This window comes from Lineus longissimus, chromosome 12 (assembly GCF_910592395.1).
Source record: "Lineus longissimus chromosome 12, tnLinLong1.2, whole genome shotgun sequence".
In the NCBI taxonomy this organism is placed as follows: domain Eukaryota; kingdom Metazoa; phylum Nemertea; class Pilidiophora; order Heteronemertea; family Lineidae; genus Lineus; species Lineus longissimus.
The window spans coordinates 375389-396986 of record NC_088319.1 but is presented as its reverse complement, the minus strand read 5'-3'; the positions used below and the strand labels follow the sequence as shown (position 1 = coordinate 396986).

The following is a 21598-nucleotide window of genomic DNA, read 5'->3' as shown; positions in this document are numbered from 1 at the left end:
CTCAGTAAATTATTCGATGAGATAAGATACCCAGATTGAACTTCAACACAATATGGAGTAGAAAGCAACAGAGGAATATGGAGAGGGCGTCCAACTTCAACTCTGTGTCAGCCTCACATAGATGTTATGTTGAGGCAGAAAGAGTTTTAAAATTATTTAAGAAGTTGATAAAAATAATGTTTTGGGGGGTTAATTAAAAATCTTTTGAAAAAGTAGCAGGAAATTTGCCAGAGATGGGAAGAACTCTGATATCAAGAATCAAGGAGACATCCAAAAATTTCAAATCCGAAAGTTGTCCGAAATTTCACACAAATTAAAATCCTGTGCCAGCAATTATCGAAAGTTCTTTACAGAGGACGCTACTCATCACTAAATGTTGTAATTCATAGGAAAAGCATCTACATATTAATTAAGTTCATTAGATTGGAAGAATCTGCATCATGAAGATAAACTTTTTGACAATAATGCAACAATAAACACGTTAAACGCATCATCCAACATTTCAGAAAATATTACTCGTAAAAATCCCAAGACAGAATAATCTTGCAAATCTCCACGTATTGTTCCACAAAGTATCCCAAGTCCCCAGAGACGAGAGGGTAATAACGGTATTCCTAAACGTTATTGTACCATGTTACAGAGGTCAGAACAAGTCTTGTTGTGTACTCCATCGTGTCGAGGGCTCCATTCAGAGTTGGATTATTGCTGTTAAGACTGGAGCTGCTATGCTGTGGCAAAACGTGGAACTGATAACGACCAGTTGAAGAGACATCGCACACTGACTCGCAATCGAGGATATTTAGTATGTTATGGCTATTAAGTTTGTAACTACCTTTCCAAAACTGATGATCACATCTTTTACTGTGTATTAGCCCGCACCCCAAATCTTTGGACTTCAGACTTCAGGCCAGTCCTACAGATTGTTCACCAGACGACAGCCTAAGCTATCACTTCCCATTTGACGTGATGGAATCCATAACTTATGAGACACCGAGACGATTGGTCAACCACTCTATCCGCAGACACGATTGTTCTCCGACAATAAGTGAAACAAATCCCACTATGGTTGATTGTGAAATGGATTAGGCGCGAAATGCTTCATCAGACGGATCCTACAGTCACTGTCAGAAGTAAATGTCCACACCTTTTTGGGCTCCGGCAAGATTTGACTAATTTAGCCTCATCCAGCATCTCTGCGATATCCGTTTCATAAATCGCTTCATCTTGTTATTTATGGTGAATTATACGAACCCATCAGGCACCACCATGCACCATTAGGCGCCAAATCAATTGGAACAATTCAGCCACATTTCATTGATTATCTAAGAGTTATGCTGTCTTCTTCCATGGGTATCACCAGAGCTGGAGAACATTATTAAAATTACCAGAGATAATCTGTTGTAGGCAGCCTCAAGAGTAGGCCTATTTTTGAAATTCGACCCCTCATCCTCACCAAATCATGGCAATGCCGATTCTTATCAGAAACTCTCTCAAAGATCAATGTCGGGCTTCCTCAGTCAGCAGTATCGACATCTTTAGGAGAAATGAAACATTGCAAGATGAGATACAACACTACCACTCATCATTAGTTCTTTTAACTATCACCAGATGGCAGCACTAACATATCTGTCCAGGTAGTCCTATTCAGTTTGGAATGCGAGGAGAAATGGTCGATGCCGGTGGAAAAGTTTGAAATGTCCTAGGATAGCATGTCCCGGGAACAATGGATTTCATTATGGTTCTAATCTCTGGGGTATTGACGATCATGGCCTTTCTTGAACCATGAACAATAATCGGTCAGAATACAACCGAGCTGGACACTTCTTCAAAGGGGAGATTTTTACTTCTAAAACGGGATTAGCAAGAATGGCTGGGATTTTTAGGATGGACACTGTTAGTTTAGTAGGATTTGGGTACATTTGGCAGGGACAAATCGTTTTGGGATTCCCATAAACTTTACACTGTTACAAACCCCTTTTACTCTCCAATGCCCAGCAAGTATGAAAGGAGTCTTCCGATATGTCATGTGCCAGATCATCAAGATTTTCTCTACTGGTCGTCAGAAAATAGTCGGCAAGAAAATCTGCAGGGACCGACCCTGTCAATTTTAGTGTCAATCTGTGAATGGGGTTGGGGTGGGGGTGGGGTAAAGCCTAACTGCTACATAATCAACCCCCTTGATTTGGGGACATGTGAAATCCAGAAGACTCAGTCAGGATCATTTAGAGTCTTATAGTCTGTGTTATGAGAGATTCATCGATGACCTTTCCATGTTTATACCTTGAAGACAGCCAGCACAGGCCTCGTTTCGACACACCAGCGACCAATATAAATCACATAATTGTTTACAAAGAACAAATCTTTTTCTGTAGTCTGTACTTTACTCTCTATAATGAATTTTATGAAGTAGAAAAACCTCCACAACACTTTGACTGGGCGATTATCTGAACCTCAAACTTTCTAGATCACCATGCATTGTAAACGACTTTTTTTTTCCTTCAAACTTATATGAATTTCCTTAACTAATATTTCGTCGTCCATTCAGGCATAGATTACCATAATAACACCATAAAAAACAATTATGCGCCATAATTTTTTTAATTTTTTCTTCAAAGAGAAAACCAAAGGAACACCAAACCATAAAAAATTGGATCGATTCCAAACATGTTTTCACCACGTTGAAAGGATAGAAATAGATTAGCCCAAATTATACACTCTAGGTTAACTCATCCATTCAAAATTATATCATTCGAATCTGCGCCTATAATTCAAATACAGTTTGTTTGATAAAAATGTTTGGCTTTCAATATTTCTGCTAACGTTTCCTGACCCTGAAGCAATGTCTAACGCCGAATTGAGGACAAAAATTATTCAACTGTCCTTTGGAAAAAATAGAATTATACAGCCGGGGAACCATCACTTTAACAGTCCCTTCATGTAGAAATATTTCCACCTGAGCTAAATACACTTCATCCACATTTTAAATAGACCCTAAGGTAATTTCCTGGCGTAACGAGGCTAACTGAAATATTGTGTTGGACCAAGTTATTCCTGCAGAGAGAACTAAAGCTAAGGTAGTTAAAAGTAAGTGTTTGAATATTAAAAACCATACATGACATCTCATAGGTGACATCTCTCCTATCACAATACAATGGTAAACTATGCACACTTGTGTGAGGAGGAGACTATGACCGGATCAAACAAAACCGTGTTACCAGCATAATTGGCACCTTAAGACTACCAATTTGACCCCCGAGCTCCTGGCTTTGAATTCTAGCCCCAACAAATCCCAAAGACGTTTTTAAGTTTAAATCAAAATTCACATCAAGTAATTGGCCGCTAAATGCCAACACCATAATGGAGTTCACAGTATCAAATTTCTTGTTTTGAAATCAGAATAAAATCCTCCACATTGAAGTACTTTAGCGCTGATTCAACATTGAGGAGTGGGATCGTGGGGTTATGCAGTCAAGCATATCTCATATCAGATTATACAAGTCTGATATGTCCTATAAGTGCCCACGAGTTGACATGACTGCTAACACATAATGATTGGAATGTCCTCATATCATTTGAGGTATTTATACATTGGCTGTGTAGACTCTGAGAGGCAGACGTTTTAAAACACTTTAAAGGGGGACTATAGGCAGGGCTAGGGAGTCAGATTGGTAGCTTTCAGGTGATGAGTACAGTGGAATCCTGGTCGGCGACCATCCCGCTATGACGACCAAGAATCGCCTTTTTTGGCTTTGAACATTTTTCAGAATTTTGAACTTACGAAAAATTCAACTCTGAAGGATGAAAAAATGTCTAAGTCCAAATATTTTTTTCACTTGTTTTTTTTCTGCTCAAAATGAAGAAACATCATCAGCCCCAAAATATTTTTTGGCTTTGAAAATTTTTCAGAATTTTGAACTTATGAATAAGTTCAACAATTTTGGCGGGAAAACCTAATCATGCATTTTGTCCCCGGATTTTCAATTTCACTACCGCGACCACCCCAGTAACGCAATCATTCAACCTTGGTCCCATGAGTGGTCATGTTACCGGTGTTTAACTGATGCATAGTTGAGGCCAGGTCTCTGTTTGATTCAGCGATAAGGATATTCCTCATGCAAGTAGACAGTTTTGCTGTATTGTGAGATAGGAGAGACTCCTACTGACAACTTCATGTAACTTAAGCTGACCGACCTGCCTCCTCTAGCCTATAGTCTCCCTTTAAGAATGATATCAAACTCACGAAATTCCCGATGTGTGAAGTGGTAACTTATGACCTCACATTTGGCTGAATGGGTGTGAGAAAATGGCATGTGACAGGTCCTATACACATCATACTCGAACATTCTGTACAGTTTCTAAGGAAAGTCACTGTTACAAAAAAGGAATCTCGATGTGGGTCAGTTTATGAATGATATTATGACAAGTTTTCTTTCATAATTGATAACCTATAAAGCCGACTGTGTACTAAATATAAAGTCAATGTATGTGATTCAGGGCATTGAAAGCTTTTTCAAGAGATACATAACTTTGAGCAAAGGTTTTTTTGAAAGAAATCTAAAAGTACAATATTTGATGGAACGCCTATCAAATGGACTCGTAGAACCATAAAGATAGAACTATTGGGTTTTTTATATTGCCAATGCTATACAGGAGTGACAATGTACATAAAAACAACTTTTTAATGTTGGTGTACATTGATGGATACATCACATGACAACACTTCTCTCAATAGACAATCTCCAACCACAACAATGACTGACCTGAGCACTATGGGATGGAGATTGCTCAGGGCTACATCTTCCCATAGCTGCAGTCCGAGGAGAGCTTAGAAGAGTTCCTCAAACCCTCATCAAATCCATTGACTGCATCCAATAACGCCCCAGCACTGTAATGTAATATCATCTCCAACATGCCAATCAAACTATCAATTGATAAAATCAATTATCACAATAATCAATCCAGTTTACCTAATTTGATTTTCATAGCACCATAATTGATTGTGATAATGTCAGAGACTATCTGATAACAGCGTCCATCCTTCTGCTCCAGTACCTTCTAAGGAGTTGATCAAGAGTTCATTCTTTTCTTTTCCACTCGTGATCAATAACACCATTATTCACTCTGGCTGTGATCTCATCTGCCTCACCAAAGATTTAATTGTCCAGTTGCGATTTTGAACATTGAGACTATAAATTCCTACCATGATTTGAAAATGATATTGAAATAGTAAATATCGAATGTAAATGGAACATAGAGCGAGTCAAGCAGGACGGGTATGGATTTTAAAAATCACATTACCATTTTCTCACATCAGGCATTGCGTTCTTTAGGAGTCCAGGTTTTCAAGATTCCTTATACTCTACATGGCCTTCTTGTTGGGATGATATCAACTTCATAACTGTCTGGAATGTTGCCCAACCCCAGAATCATCTTGCAGAGTGTATCATGCAAAAAAATGCCTCATTAGTCAATATTAGCATCACAAAATTTCGAGTGGAGCAACTCCTTGGCTAATGGGACATCCATATGGAATGCCTAATGAAGACAAAGTCACAATCAGATGTCCTGGATAAGATCACTTTAAGCAAGTATTAGTTGTGGGGGTTGATAATGCATCTTTGTACTCTTGTCCTCGAACAATGCCTGCGTGCTGGAATAAGTGGTATCTGGTTTATCTGCTCAGACAAGATAGATATCATCTAAATTATCCCCATCATATTGATTCTGGCTAATTGCGTCTTTAGAGAGTACATAATCTTACGTAATGGAGATGAAGTGGCTGTCTGGCGTCCTGAATCTTAACAACAATCTTCGAGCAAATAGAATCATGGGTTGGACACAAAAAAATCGAAACATGACGCAGTGGTAACTCATATTCAAGATTAACCACCTCACCTCTCACCTCCGAGGTTGTAGGTTCAACTCCTGGTCGGCCCGCGTCGTTATGTGACAGAGAGGGTGACTCTCTCTGACACCTTTTAAAAGATCTGTTTGAAATATCACCACAGGGAGATACACCTGTGCATAGTACTGAAAAGGAGAAATGGAGTTGGGGTGTCTCAGGTCCCCCTCAGTATTCGTCCCGTGTTGGGCGGACCTGAAGCCTTGATGGGGTGAATGAGCATGACCAAACTAATGACCTCCCTCGACCATCTGTAGGTAGGTCTTGAGTTGACCATGAAATGCCCTCTATAGCCATACAGGGGTTAACACAAACTAATCTTACAACAATAATAATTCACCGGTTCTATTTAATTCAGCTGAAATGTAAGAAAATATTCAACTAAACCTGACACAAACGTGCAAAATTAGTCGCACAAAAGATCAAAGAATCTCTAAGGGAAATGCTTGAATTAGTTATTTATGTAAAAGTTCGTCGTCCATTCACTGATATTTCGTTATTATTTGGATAAATGACTCTTTTCTCACTTTTCCAGTCTGCGGTCTAATCGACTCAAATGTGTCCAATTCTAATTCTGGGCCAAGAGAAGGGAATCTAAACTCAACAAGGACTATGGGAAGCAGAGCTAATCTCGACAAACTAGTGAAATTACTCAGATTTGTAGGGCAAATATCATTGACACCCAAATGGCATTCGATATCGTCTGTAATCATACGAATTACCTTTTTTCATTCAAAATCTAGTCTTTTTACGAAAATAAAAACATCACGGTCAATTGAGTTTATTGAATCTAGCGGAGAACGTAAGGTGTTTCTGAGGTTAGGTTTCACTACCATGTGATTGAATCCACCTGCGGATAACAAGATCTGGTTCAATTTATCCTCAAGCTTTTGGTTTTATTTGTCTAGAAGGGAGAAGGAGATCTTCAAAGCAAAATCGGAACAAGATTCTTCAATCTCAGGTAATTTACGTCAGCTTTGAAAGCGGAAACTAAATGAACACAACGGGAAAATGCGGATCTGTGTTTTTGGTCGAAATCGCCATCGAGCCAAGAAATCCGGACGATATCGTGTGCACGCCATCTTGGGTCATGGACAGTTAACATTTACAAATTGATCTGCTCATTTCCATGAACACATCAGATTTGTATAAATGCCTGTAATTCACTTCTACAAAATCAATGACAGGCCTATCTTAATGTTATTTCATTTTGGTAACGAAAGTTACTACGACACACCAGAGCACAGTGAGAATCTAACAGTGAATACCTCCTTGATAAATCAACAAATATTTGACATTAAGAGTTTCATTTGTTAAAAAAAGAACTTCATTCTCTCTAAATCATGTCTTCCGATGAGTTGTTTTGTAATGGACTCAGTGAACTGAATCCATACTTCACATCATCGTTGAAATTCTTGAAGGTTTTTGCCGGAGTCATTCATTCCACTCCAACAGCTTACAAGAGCTGAAACATGACATGTAATAGCTCCGAAAACAAATATGCGATCTACCCCCCCCCCCCCCCCCGCCCTCTGATTCATTGATGGAACAACTGCCTCTGAACATGTTTTCAAGAGGAGCAAGTCATGTCTCCTCAAGACTAACAAGACATCACGTAAAAACAAACTGAAGAATGTAATAACTAAACCTATTGAAATATGCAAGGTGCCAACATTTTTACCTCATTTTGCTGCAACGAAAATCACCAGTCTCTGCAAGCTTTACTAAGTCACTAAGTAAAGTGCAGACTTGGGATTTTTACTGCAGAAACCATGATATCAGCATCAAGCGAGAAATATTGAAGGTTTATGTGACGAAAAGCAGTCATCACTGCAATGTACGATAATTCCATCACAGGTCCCCAAACTGCAACCCCACAGACTACCAATACTCTTGTCACTCATCACAGTGATGAATACTGCATGTCTGCATGATAAAAACTGCAAGTGGGCCTAAAGAGCGGAATTTATATTGCTGCAATTGTGATCGCACGCACACGGACTCACTCATCTGCAGTGGCCATCATAAGGCCCCGCGACAAGAGTCAGTGACCACAGCCATTTGTGATCAATATCACACCTTGCGATTACCTGTTTAACCCGCAGAGGAGAGATCCTTTTATCACATTGCAGCGACTATGCTCACAGGTCGCAGCAATCCAAATCACATGTCTGCTTGGCGCTTAAGAATGCCCATCTTCAATCATGGCAGACTGAACAGGAAATGTTTTTCGATGAGTTATCTCCACAGACACGTTTTAAATCGCTTCCTACAAGCGATTGGGTTGTAGTGAGCTTGTAACAAGATGGCGGGGAATGCAGATATCTCTGTTCAAATACCTGCGCTGGCTCACTTATGGATCGCTGGTATCGTCAAAGTCAGTCTTAGTTCAATGAAGAGCGAATTGAAGCTAGTTTGACGCTTGACACAGACAAATCGCTGTTGGCCACAACCGAGGACACATCAGAGGTTTTCAGAGAAAATACAGCTCCACCCGAGAGGTTCAGCTATAACACGTACTGTCAGCCACCATTTCATCTTTTTCACCACAACCTTGGTAAACCAAGAAGAACATCACATCGACCACAGAAGAACGATGTCAAGTATAATAAGAGCGAGATGGTCTTCTCCCGTAAATATTTGAGCAAACTTGAGCAGTGTCACTGACAAACAACCAGGCGAGCAATGGGGCGTCCATCAACATAGATGGATGGGAAGGCCACACAGAAATGCTTCATTGGAAAATGTAATATCGTTTGGTAAATATTACCAAATTTGCCGAATGTTTGGAACTGTTGCTGTGCTGTTTGCTAAGTGGAGGAGGGTTCATTGGAAAGTTACCACGGCCGCGGAGAATGTACTGCAAACCACAATATTTGCATTCGCAGACTGGCAATCTTTAGCTCACAGTGCTGCAATAGAAACGCTGGTCTGTTGTGTGCTTAAAGTTGACATTCGTTTAGGCCCTAAGACTTCAGCATGTGGCAGTGATCATTGAGGCGGCTGATGGACTATCCATCTGACACATCAACGCAAGGGATTCTAAGGCACTTCAGGCCCACATGTTCATGAGCCATTCTCCAATACAGGCCAATCCAGGGATTTCTATCTCCGCAATCATAACTAAACTACACGCTCTTTGTCAAATTGACCAATCAGATAATAAGAGGTGCTTAAATGCTTGATGCTCATCATCTATTGTTGTGCACTTTCAGACAGTATCCCTGGCATTATATTAGAACCTCTACATCAAGGACACCCTTTGGACTGACATTTGCTGTCCTTATATTGATAGAGAGGTGTCCTCACTCACTGTCCCTAAAAGAGAGGCTGTCCGGCGGACCGATGTGTCTGCTTAGGGAAGTTCCACTGTTCTGGAGCAATACCTCCTACTTGAATGCTGACTCTCATTTCACCTCGCTGACCACGGAAGAAGACTGAGGCAAGTTTTATCTCAGATATCAAGTCCTCTTCCATGGAGTCCTCTCCAGACAGTTATGACAATGATATTCTGCCTCTAAGGTCTCAAAGAGATTTGTTTTATCCTTAGGGATGGCATAGTAATATCAAAGGCAGACATCTGGAGATCGTGATTTTGGAAAATGTGCATGACTTTCGGTTAGGGAAACGGGCCATCATATTCACAACAACATCGGGTTCTTCAACCAAAATTATGTTAATCTGCCATGTACTTTTGGGTTCCGGAGCAGGTCACAGCATGGACCTTTAGTTCCTCTTTTTACAATGATTCCCAACATTCGCTGCAACCCAATAAGCCCACTCTATAGTCCTGCTGCCGGCAATCGACCGCATAATGCATGATTAATGCCCCACTCAAATGCATCACTGCAGTTCAATTGACACTAATGATAGCAAAACTACAAATTGCTGATTGATCAGAATGATCCATGTCTGATGTGGATTGTTATTGTTTGTTCATTTGAGCCTCGGGCAAAGCACTTGACACCACTTGTATTTCATCCAATTCTCACTGGACTCACAGTGTAGGATTTCAACTGCAGTCCAGTTAGAGAGGAGGTCCAATCCTTCAGTATGCGAGGGGAATGGGTTTTTTCAGAATGTGGGGATGAGCTGCATTGCTCTCCGGATGCGAGAGAATGGGTTTTTTCAGAATGTGGGGATGAGCTGCATTGCTCTCCGGATGCGAGAGAATGGGTTTTTTCATAATGTGGGGATGAGCTGCATTGCTCTCCGGATTCAGGACAGACGCTCTTATTTTACCAAGTCAGAACGAGTGGTAGATTACATCGGGCATTACATCAGGACAGGGTGATCAGCGGCATGGTGATCAGCGGCATGGTGATCAGCGGCATGGTGATCAGCGGCATGGTGATGAGCGGCATGGTGATCAGCAGCACGGTGATCAGTGGCATGGTGATCAGCGGCATGGTGATCAGCGGCATGGTGATCAGCGGCATGGTGATCAGCGGCATGGTGATCAGCAGCACGGTGATCAGTGGCATGGTGATCAGCGGCATGGTGATCAGCGGCATGGTGATGAGCGGCATGGTGATCAGTGGCATGGTGATCAGCGGCATGGTGATCAGTGGCATGGTGATCAGTGGCATGGTGATCAGTGGCATGGTGATCAGCGGCATGGTGATGAGCGGCATGGTGATCAGCAGCACGGTGATCAGTGGCATGGTGATCAGCAGCACGGTGATCAGTGGCATGGTGATCAGCGGCATGGTGATCAGCGGCATGGTGATCAGCAGCACGGTGATCAGTGGCATGGTGATCAGCGGCATGGTGATCAGCGGCATGGTGATGAGCGGCATGGTGATCAGTGGCATGGTGATCAGCGGCATGGTGATCAGCGGCATGGTGATCAGTGGCATGGTGATCAGCGGCATGGTGATCAGCGGCATGGTGATGAGCGGCATGGTGATCAGCAGCACGGTGATCAGTGGCATGGTGATCAGCGGCATGGTGATCAGCGGCATGGTGATCAGCAGCACGGTGATCAGTGGCATGGTGATCAGCGGCATGGTGATCAGCGGCATGGTGATGAGCGGCATGGTGATGAGCGGCATGGTGATGAGCGGCATGGTGATGAGCGGCATGGTGATCAGCGGCATGGTGATCAGCGGCATGGTGATGAGCGGCATGGTGATCAGCGGCATGGTGATCAGTGGCATGGTGATCAGCGGCATGGTGATCAGCGGCATGGTGATCAGCGGCATGGTGATCAGTGGCATGGTGATCAGCGGCACGGTGATTAGAGGTGTCTTTGAGTCCTTGAGCAAGACCCTACTTGCTTGTCTCCACCCAGGTGTGTAAATGGGTCCCAGGTTTACCAGGGAAGTTGACCTTCGATAGATCAGCATCCTGTCCAGGGAAGTGATACACCTGTTCACTTGATGCTAACAAACTAGGATAAGCTTTAGTTCTGATGAGTCATTCAGCAGCTCTGGTGATAACCCAGCAGACTTGAAAGTTTTTCCTTTTTAAACATCAGGACAGGTGCTCCACTCCCAGTGATTGTGGCTTAAATAGCATTTAGCATGTGCTAGCTGGTAACAAGGGAATCGGTTTAGACTCAAAGACCAGCTACGTCTAATGAATCCTATTGCCTTTTAAAGGCTAACTCGCTTAAGAAAAGAGCCTTATCGGCAGTTAAAAGTGTGACATGGCCGTTTCAAGGGTTTACATGAATGATATTTAATGACCCTGGGGTATAGTGGGGATTAAAGGTGTAATGTTTTCAAATATTTCCAAACTAACCTAGGGGCTTAATGATACCCCTCAGTTTTTTGTCACCGACCGGATGAATTTATGACCATTTCTAATTGAGTTATTGTATGTTTTAATCCTCTAAGTACACAGACCCTTTGGGGGTTTGAGTTTGCCTTTTCCTTTATACTTTCGTTGGTCAGTACAGGTATCACATGAAAATAAACACCTCTTGAACACTTATTTGATATTTGTTACATGTTTATGCTAGAAATACTGTGAACCCCATTTTTTGAGACCCGATAGGTTTGCGAAAACATCCTTTTTCTATATTTCACACCAATTTATTTCTGCCAATGGGTGCACATTCCAATGATAATACCATTAAGGTAAAAAATTGTAGACAAGAGATATTTTTCTGGTCATAGCAGCGATTATAATTGCAGGTTTCCTCAACAAGAATCACTTGTCACACGACGTTTGAGGGGACAAGATTTAAGTAGCACAATACAGTTTGTATTTCACCCCTCTGATATTGCATTATCAACTAAATAATCAAATCAGCCAAATAATTTATTGACAATATAATAATTGGCAAAAAATTAAACTAAAACTATTTGGGTCAAAAATGAAAAAGTTATGATTTGTCTGGGCAGTACATGTGCATGTGGACTTGCACTTGTTGGTCTTATAACTTGTAAGAATTTAACAAAACAATCACATTATACACAATGCTCTATAATATTGCCCGAGTGTATTTTGAGGAAATATTTCAATATTTTCTCTACAGAACTCGTTATAATATGCTGTAATCGTTATTGACCATTAGAGTAAATGTCATTCAAGACGAAGTATTTAGCGCAACGCTGCATGTAGTTTGATATTATTTTGTTTGGCAAAAGAAGTCGCTAGTTTTCCTGATCTGAGGACCTTGAAAGACTTTACCAGTACTCAGTAGTCTTGTGCACAGGTTCTTTTCGTAGGTGCAGGTCATAGGTTGCAGCCACAAAAGCCATTGGTCATATGACAAAGGTGCCATTGGCCGGGAAGTTCTTCTTTAGGCCAATCAAATTCCTTGTCATGTATCTAAATACTCAGATTTCGTCTCGATAGAACTGAAGGGGAATCTATAAACAATGTTAGAGAAAAACTGGTTAATCTCATGAATATTGAAGCATTAATTAGAAGACTATTACTGTATTTATAGCTCTATTGTTCCTATTATTCGATCATTTGCTACATGTTTACCTTCCATGCAACATTACAAACACAGCCGATAAATTCATAGACCGGATCTCAAATATTAACACGCTAATTACCAAATCTGTCTACAGATTATTGCCGATTATGGACATAGATCGATTACAAGCTACTGCCTGAGCCAATGTCTGCGCTATTTCGCCACGGCTAAAGTTCCAAGTTCCCCAATTTTCTATTCTCCAATTAGTTATTTAAATGCATATCCCGGGCATAACAGAAAGAAAACAAAATGTGCATGAAAAAGTACATTGTCTACTAGTTTTAGAACAGCAATCTTGAAAATGCCAAAAAAACTTCCAGGATCTACGTGAGATGATATCACTTTCACAACAATTTTCCAGCACGTACAACACCTGACCTTCCAATCCCTGCATCAGATACTGTGACACAGATATGATGAGTTTGAGAGCTTGTTTACATAACGGTGACATGCCACACGTAAATATTTGGCCAAGAGAATACGTCTAATAAAGATCATTAGCCGAATTAACATACATTTCTGGCAATTCATGCAACGTACATATATCTCTTTTGATCGTGGTACTCGCCCCATTTTTATAAATTTCTTTGTCAGAGTCCCTTCAAGATATATTGACACATGCATGGCCCCTAAATTTGTCTGAAACTACCTGAAAAAGTTATAATATTACTAATGAGGTTTATAGATTATGTTATTAAACTTTCCCTTTCAAAACTGCCCAAGGCACTGCCATAATCCAAAGGAAATCCGTCTAATACAGTTATTCTGTTAATCCAAAGCCGTTATTTTTCATAAAGAAATAGAATATTTTATTAAATCCATTGATAAATTTATAAATCCGTTCACCAGTTTATAAAATTCATGAAAACAATCTATTAAAAGGCACATGGCACACTATGGGAAAACAGCATTTTTGGATTAAACACCCACATGTACATTGTGTTAGTCTATTCCCTTTCAAACATTTTGACGAGAGATTAGGCAATGCAAGTCAGGTTGATTTAGCATAGCGTGAGAAAGACAGAAACTACACTTTTTTTAACTATGATGTAGTACATGTATTTCGGTAGTATTTGTTATCTAACTTTTGAAAATTGCCATAAAATAGCATATTTTCTGTGTTAATTCCATTACATTCGACTATGACACCATCAGGAATTGTAAGCTACTACTTTTAGGCATTTTGCCTCCCCAAGATCAGCAGCCAAGATAGCTATGCCCCTGTGATGGCCAACATTGAATCCAGAAGCTATCCGCCCAGGCTGTGGGGATCGCTTGATGAACTTGCTAGTGGTGTCTTCATGACTGCTACAGAATCGAGACTATGATGGCCAACATTGAATCCAGAAGCTATCCGCCCAGGCTGTGGGGATCGCTCGATGAACTTGCTAGTGGTGTCTTCATGACTGCTACAGAATCGAGACTATGATGGCCAACATTGAATCCAGAAGCTATCCGCCCAGGCTGTGGGGATCGCTTGATGAACTTGCTAGTGGTGTCTTCATGACTGCTACAGAATCGAGACTATGATGGCCAACATTGAATCCAGAAGCTATCCGCCCAGGCTGTGGGGATCGCTTGATGAACTTGCTAGTGGTGTCTTCATGACTGCTACAGAATCGAGACTATGATGGCCAACATTGAATCCAGAAGCTATCCGCCCAGGCTGTGGGGATCGCTCGATGAACTTGCTAGTGGTGTCTTCATGACTGCTACAGAATCGAGACTATGATGGCCAACATTGAAAGCAGAAGAAGACAAGTGGCTTCATTACAAAAACATCCTTGTATTTGAGTAGTTCAATCTCTGCTGCCCCGGTGGTAGACCGACCGCTGTTTATCTCTCTGATGGGGCTACAGCTTAACTAAAGTAATGGTCTTGTTCCATCGTGTTCGTTTTCCTCCCAGTCTGGTCGATTCATGTTGAGATAACATCACTTGATTCAGCTACATTGGTTAAGATGGTTGTTCACATATCATCTCTGCTGGAACATGTTTTGGTCTTGTTCTGACCTTCTCCACTTATCTGTGGTCTTCAATACAGAAAATCTGCTATACTTTACTTCTGTGGTTTTGCTCTCTGGTTATTTATTTCCTCAATTTCATTGGGGGATCAAAAATCAAAAATTATCAAAATTGTTTAAAATCTTAAAATGACCAAAAAAGTCTTAGACTAAAATCTCTAGTTTAATCAGAATCTCAAAATTTCCAAAATTATTCAAAATTTCAAAACAACCAAAATTGTTCTAAACCTCAAATTGACCAAAACTGTTCAAAATCTCAAATTGACCAAAACTGTTCAAAATCTCAAATTGACCAAAACTGTTCAAAATCTCAAATTGACCAAAACTGTTCAAAATCTCAAATTGACCAAAACTGTTCAAAATCTCAAATTGACCAAAACTGTTCAAAATCTCAAAATGATTAAAATTGACCAAAATTGTTCAAATCTCAAAACAACCAAAACTGTTCAAAACGACCAAAAATTTTTCAAAATCTCAAACTGATCTAAACTGTGTACAAAGATTCAAATCAGCAATCATCAAACAAGTGATATTCATGTCAGATTTAATAGGCAGGTAAACCTATGTCCCCGTGCTAATGCCCGCTGATCACCCATGATTGAATCTGAAAAAGTTACAAATGAGTGTCCCATACAGTTTATGAATGGCCCGGAAAGCACCCAGGACAGAATAATTACATTTGATGATTGGGACACAGGACTAGGGGCATGAGAACCTGAAGGCCTTTTGGATGTGATGGGAATTGTAGATATGATCAGCAAGACTCCTATTTATTTTCCTTTGAGCATGTTCAGGGCCATGGGCAAAGTGGCCAGATGCTGCTGACGTCTTGCACTCTGTGTCGATTACAGACTACAGGAAGTTTTAAAAGACTTATAAATGTGTAATGCCTATCTTATGTGTGTAGTGCTCTGAATTCCCCACCAAACCTTGATATCTGTAATCAAAGTTGGCATAAAGACAGGACTGGCCAGTATGATTCCCTATTCGATATTTATCACTCTGACTGCATGGTATAATTTTCATTAACTTGACACTTTTATCAAGTAACAATGATTCAGTCAATTTTCATCATTCAATATCCATAATAGTGAACTCCCCAGCTTGTCGAGAATGAGGCTGTTCTTCCAACTTGCCGAGCTGGCCTGGCATGGGACAGGAGAAAATTGACAATGGTTGGAAAGAACTGCCTTTTTTTCTGAAAACTGTCTAAATGTCAGTTACTGCCTTTTGCCTCTGAAGAACAGGAAGCAGGAAAGACCGCAATGGGGGGGGGGGGGGGGGGGGGGGGGCATAGTCTAACGTTCAATGATACGACCCAACTTTGCCAAAATACATTCATGATCACATTCATCACCATAAGAATGAGTAACAGGATATTCAGAAGACACCAAGACAAAGAGCACCATTCAAATACTTGAACCGCAAAGACCTGACCTCAAAAATTTCTAAATTGAAATTTTATTTGCAATAGGAGATTTATTTGTCTTCTGGCTTTTAAAAGTAGGACTTCGATTTCATTCATTTTGTCACCTTCGATTTTCTTGTAGTGTTCCCATTAGCACCTCAGCGGACACCCAACTCAACTGGGCCCAGTTATTCTTCCACCAAGTTGGTCACTGACTAGGCATGAATCTTAAATACATGGTGCATAGTAGATACACGAAACACCAACTTCAAAAGTAACTGTAAATAGTGACTTCACCACTACGTTACAGGACGTTCCAAGATGTTATTCACATGGATATAACTCTCTATGTTGTCATCTGCGGCAATGAAGTCTCTCGGTACCTTGTATCATGCATGACATCATGAGTCAGGTATTTCCGCCCATCACAGCGTGCCCCACAAGGAAGTGGAACTTGTTTTGACTAAGCTCCCCCTGAAACTGCCACAGTCAGGGCAAGATTTTGAGGTTGACTCTTTAGCTCCAGGGGATAGGGCCTAATAAGTCTACTACAATAATAAATTTCAATAGAACATTGATGACAAATTGATAAATAAAAAACAAGACCCTCCCATTTATAAGATATTATTAGCATGATGATGAATGTTTGAAACTGTGTTACGATATTATGCCGGTGGAAAGTACAAAGCTTTCACAGAAAAAATGGTTTCCTTACAAGCTCGACTTTCGTGATCTGTTTGAGATTGATGACAGCATATATTTCACGAAAAATGTCTTTAGTCCATAATTGGCCAAAATAGCAGGGCGTACCCCAGCGCCTGGCCATGGTGGAGTCTTTAGCCTACACAGGTGGTCACGTTTAAAGTTAGCATTAGCATTTATCAGGAACTAGACCAAAAATCTATAGGCCTGTCAACGAGGTGCCCCATGGCAGAATATGCAGTAAACCTTTTCACCGGGACAAAACCTTGTTTTTAGGTTAGAGGCAGGCCTTTGAACCATAGACACACCAGTGTCCCAAATACCCGTGGGGCCTTCCGATGATTTCTAAAGCAAGCACAAAAGACGCATACATGACATCTATTCGCATTTATTCATAATAAGTGAATGAATTAGTTTATTTACACTCGAGCATTACTTTTGGCCTGCAGTTAGAAATGCTGCAAATTTCACAAAAGCGCCAAATTTGCTGGCTATGAAACTTTGTGTTGGTCCCCAAAGATCATAAAGGTGGGTCGGTCAGAACTGAACTTTTGACGAAAACAGCATGTGACGTCGTGTAAGGACATCCAAAAGAAATCACCAACTAATGAACTTTGTACTGCTGGCATCGTAAGGTACCCAGCACCTAATCCATGTCGAGAGATTTTTGTGTTTTGTTTACTTTCAACATTGAATTTTCCATCAATCAAAGATCAACTGATCTGTGATCAGGACATCACCAATTAGTGAAATATTCTTTTCATTTTCCTGGCATTGTTGTCAATATCATGCCCTAATGATGGATGTAGCTTGTCTTTATTCATTTCTTGTTTTGTAAGTCACCATGTTATTGAAATTGCAAATAAAAACATTCCAAAAGATTGGCATCATAAGCATAACTATCAGGCACCGTCATAATGAAACAATGTCACAATGAGACACTGTCACAATGAGACACTGTCACAATCAGACACTGTCACAATCAGACACTGTCACAATCAGACACTGTCACAATCAGACACTGTCACAATCAGACACTGTCACAATCAGACACTGTCACAATCAGACACTGTCACAATCAGACACTGTCACAATCAGACACTGTCACAATCAGACACTGTCACAATCAGACACTGTCACAATCAGACACTGTCACAATCAGACACTGTCACAATCAGACAAGGTCACAACCAGGACCACTTGCAATAGAAGACAACCAACAAGCCACTATGAATTGAAAGTATAGAAAGTGACCACACACCATACTTCCCAAGCCTAATCGAATCATCCCCATGGCCTGAAAATTATAATTGATTCCCATAATGAGAAAGTACATCGGCTGGTTAAAATTTTAAACATGTGCTTCGTTGCAGGTCATACCTTCTCACAGTTCATCACAAGATCCGACCTCTCATGCTGTCCACGTTCCATCCTTTCTTACTTTATGATTGACATACGTCTCAAATCTTACACTTGACTTAATCCCTTTGTCTGCTCATCCAAGCGCCCTAAATACCATATCATAATTGTCCCTGTGAACCCTTTTATGTGAAATATCAGAGACGACATCTCATCTATGGACAAGTTTTTCTCTGACCAGTTTGGCAATTCCTTGTGCACTGTCTTCAATTCATAACACTCTCATGATGTCAAAACCGAAAATTTATCAGTGGCTCAAATGGATGGCACAAAATTCTCTCCCAAGTCCTTACTATCAGGAAGTAGAATAAAGTTTGAGGGGAGGATGTGCACCAAATATCCTGCTTCAAGTTCAACTTAAAAAACCCAAACCAACACTTCATATGACTTTGATGGTCATCTCCGCTTCCTAAAAACCTAAAGAGAGCTTGACCAACTTACCTCATGGGCAATACTGGGCACAATCAACAGTTCAATGCAAGAACTGTCAAACTGCTCATCATAAGAGACTGACATGTCATTCACCGCCACAGATTCTGACTGATATCCTCTGCGGTTTGTGGAGGGACTTTCTGATGAGTGCGACAAAAACACAGGTACTCTGCAGATATGAAGTGTGTGGTATACAGTGGAACCTCCCTTAGCAGACACCTCTCTATTAAGGACAACCTCTCTATTAAGGACACTAGTTTTGGTCCCAAAGTGACAGTTTCCATTCAATTTGACCTCGCTAATCAGGACACCTCTCTATTAAGGACAGCACTTGGCAGTCCGAAGGGTGTCCTTAATGGAGAGGTTCTACTATATATGTAGTGCTTTCATATTGTAAAAGCTACTCTACCAGTTGTTCAGGGTGGGGAAATTGGTGGACTTGACCCGTCAGAGCAGTTTGAGGCCAGCTAGAGTGGTGATGGTTCACAAATGATGACTCTTATGCCAACTCGCCTGTCCTACAGAATTCAGTGGGGAGCAGGGGGCCATTAATGCTCCCAGACATTCTGAAATATGATTTGGGATGAACAGTTTTCTGCCCCCCCCCCCCCCCCCCCCCCAATGACCACATAGCAAAATGCAGCCCTGGTCCCTACCTTATGAAGGTGGGTTGAATACTTCATGTAGGCCTACCAACAGCAGAGAAAGTTACAGGTATATTCACCTCCAGTTTATAATTTGCGGATTGATGATTTATTTTTTATTTTCATTTATTTGTTTGATGGGCGTCTTACACCCAGGATGATCACATCATATAAACTAGGATGGAAGCAGTAGTTAATCCTCTCAATCGGGTCAATATTTATTTGTTATGGAGTACAGCCTCATCAGATTCCTGAGGAATCAACCCATTATAAGCTTATAAAGCAAGAAATATTTGTGTGGGGTTCTATTTTACATCTTTCTAAACCATCAAATTCACATTTATAATAAAATTCTGCTCCAACACTAAACATGGTACACATTTGTCCTGCCCGTAGTCTCCCTTTAAAGCCAGTCATGTTGATGTCCTTTGGCAGATGTCTTAACTGGGTTGACATTGATCACCAAAGCATGAGATATGGGCCCCTCTCATACAGGATTGCCTCGGAGATTGTCTAATGTCGTTAACATCGACAGCATTAGACATGGCCGGGCCATTAATAAATCCGGCAATGCTTAACTAAAATCAGTCTTATTTCCTTCCCTTGAGCAGCTATGGTACTTATAAGAATAGAAAATTAATTTCTTATCACTTACTTTTTACAGCTGCGTCCGTCCTTTCAATGGTCCTCAAAGTGAGTCGGACCACGCTTGAATTCAGCCTCAGGTGTCCGTTACTCATAGTTGACAGTAAAAAGATCCTAGTGTCATACTTCTTCACAGAACTTTCACAAAATTTCGGGTCACCGATCCCCTCTATGAAGACCATCTTCCTCCGCCGGCGGTTCAGTTTCCCGGGGAGCGCTCTGACGATACTGCGACCCTTCATCACCCTTTTCGCCTCAACTTCTGCGACTTGTTTCGAGGGGTTAACATCGTCCGGGTGCATTGCCCTCACCGTGCCCGTCATGACCACATCTGCTAGTTCCTCCCTAAGGGCCAGGGGCTTCTCAACACAGCCCCAACAAACCTCAGATGACAATAATCCCATAAAGAAGAGAAACGAAACTGTATATCCGAATTTCATATTGAGACCGCGTCCGAGGACCGCGTGCGTCCCGCCGAAATATTTTCACTTAAAAAGACTCCTCTATTCCTTTCAAACACCCACAAATCGTAACTAAGCCTTATTTTTGACCATTCTCGGCCAGAATCGGCATAAATATCACTATAATAGGTCCCAGGTAAGAATTTTGAAGTATCCCCTCACTAACGACGTTCACACACGAACATCATCATACACTATCATACCCACGCATACAGCGGTGCATGTGCTCTGTGGCGCCAAAATAGTCAAACTCCACGCAGGGAATAAGACAGCGCCGAAGCACTGTCGTCGGCTGTCTGGAGTTTGTACAACATTGGTCGTCTGCTCGGCCACGTGTCAAGATCGAGGAGGTTTCCCGGGAGGTTTAGAAGACTTTTTACTTCCAAGTTTCAAAGCGTATTACATGTAACTCTGTATGTATACATTATTTGTAAATGATTCCCTGGCCCTTACTTGTTTAGCGACCAGCGGGCCTTCTTTGAGCTTGGTGCTGTAACGCACATGTAACATCTTCATTAAAATGCAAGAAAGCTACAGAAGAGCCATCTTTGAAGTAATCGTGGAACTAAAAGATCCAAGCACATCTTCCACTTTTCAGCGTTGTGAATGTTGGAGACATTGAGTGATATGAATAAAGACTAGCAAATGCTTTTACTTCAATTTTGTACAGAAAGGCCTAGTGTAAATGTACATGGATTTTTAGATAAAAGCATTTGCTAGTCTTTATTCATATCACCCACTGATTGGTTGTCTTCGATGAGTTACCCCATGGATGTGACTTTGTCCTTTGAATGTTTCAGCACCAGCTCAAAGGTGGCAGCACTTCCCATCACGACTCTGTGAGTTTACCTAATGGTTGTGACATTGTCTTCCAGCAACAGCTTCATCTCAGCAAGACAACTTGAATCACTTCTCCATTGAAATGGTGGCCCAGATCACAGCAAACAGGGACCATTTGCATGCTCCTCCCCTTGCATGTCAGAGACAACACTTGAAACCAATATTTGATTAAGAAGTGGAGCTTGAAG

General features: G+C 41.1%; 1 protein-coding gene across 18 annotated transcripts in view; it reads right to left on the bottom strand.

Moving 5' to 3' along the window:
* LOC135496773 (agrin-like) overlaps positions 1 to 20755 on the bottom strand; it is a 149911-nt gene extending 129156 nt beyond the window's left edge. For all 18 annotated transcript variants that reach the window (XR_010448719.1, XM_064786284.1, XM_064786270.1 and 15 more), the window contains exon 1: positions 20120 to 20755. Coding sequence is in view for 17 of the 18 variants with exons in the window: in XM_064786284.1 (XP_064642354.1) it covers positions 20120 to 20549 (430 nt within the window). In the remaining variant the exon portion in view is untranslated. The remainder of the gene's footprint in view (positions 1 to 20119) is intronic.
* Positions 20756 to 21598: the final 843 nt, after the last annotated feature.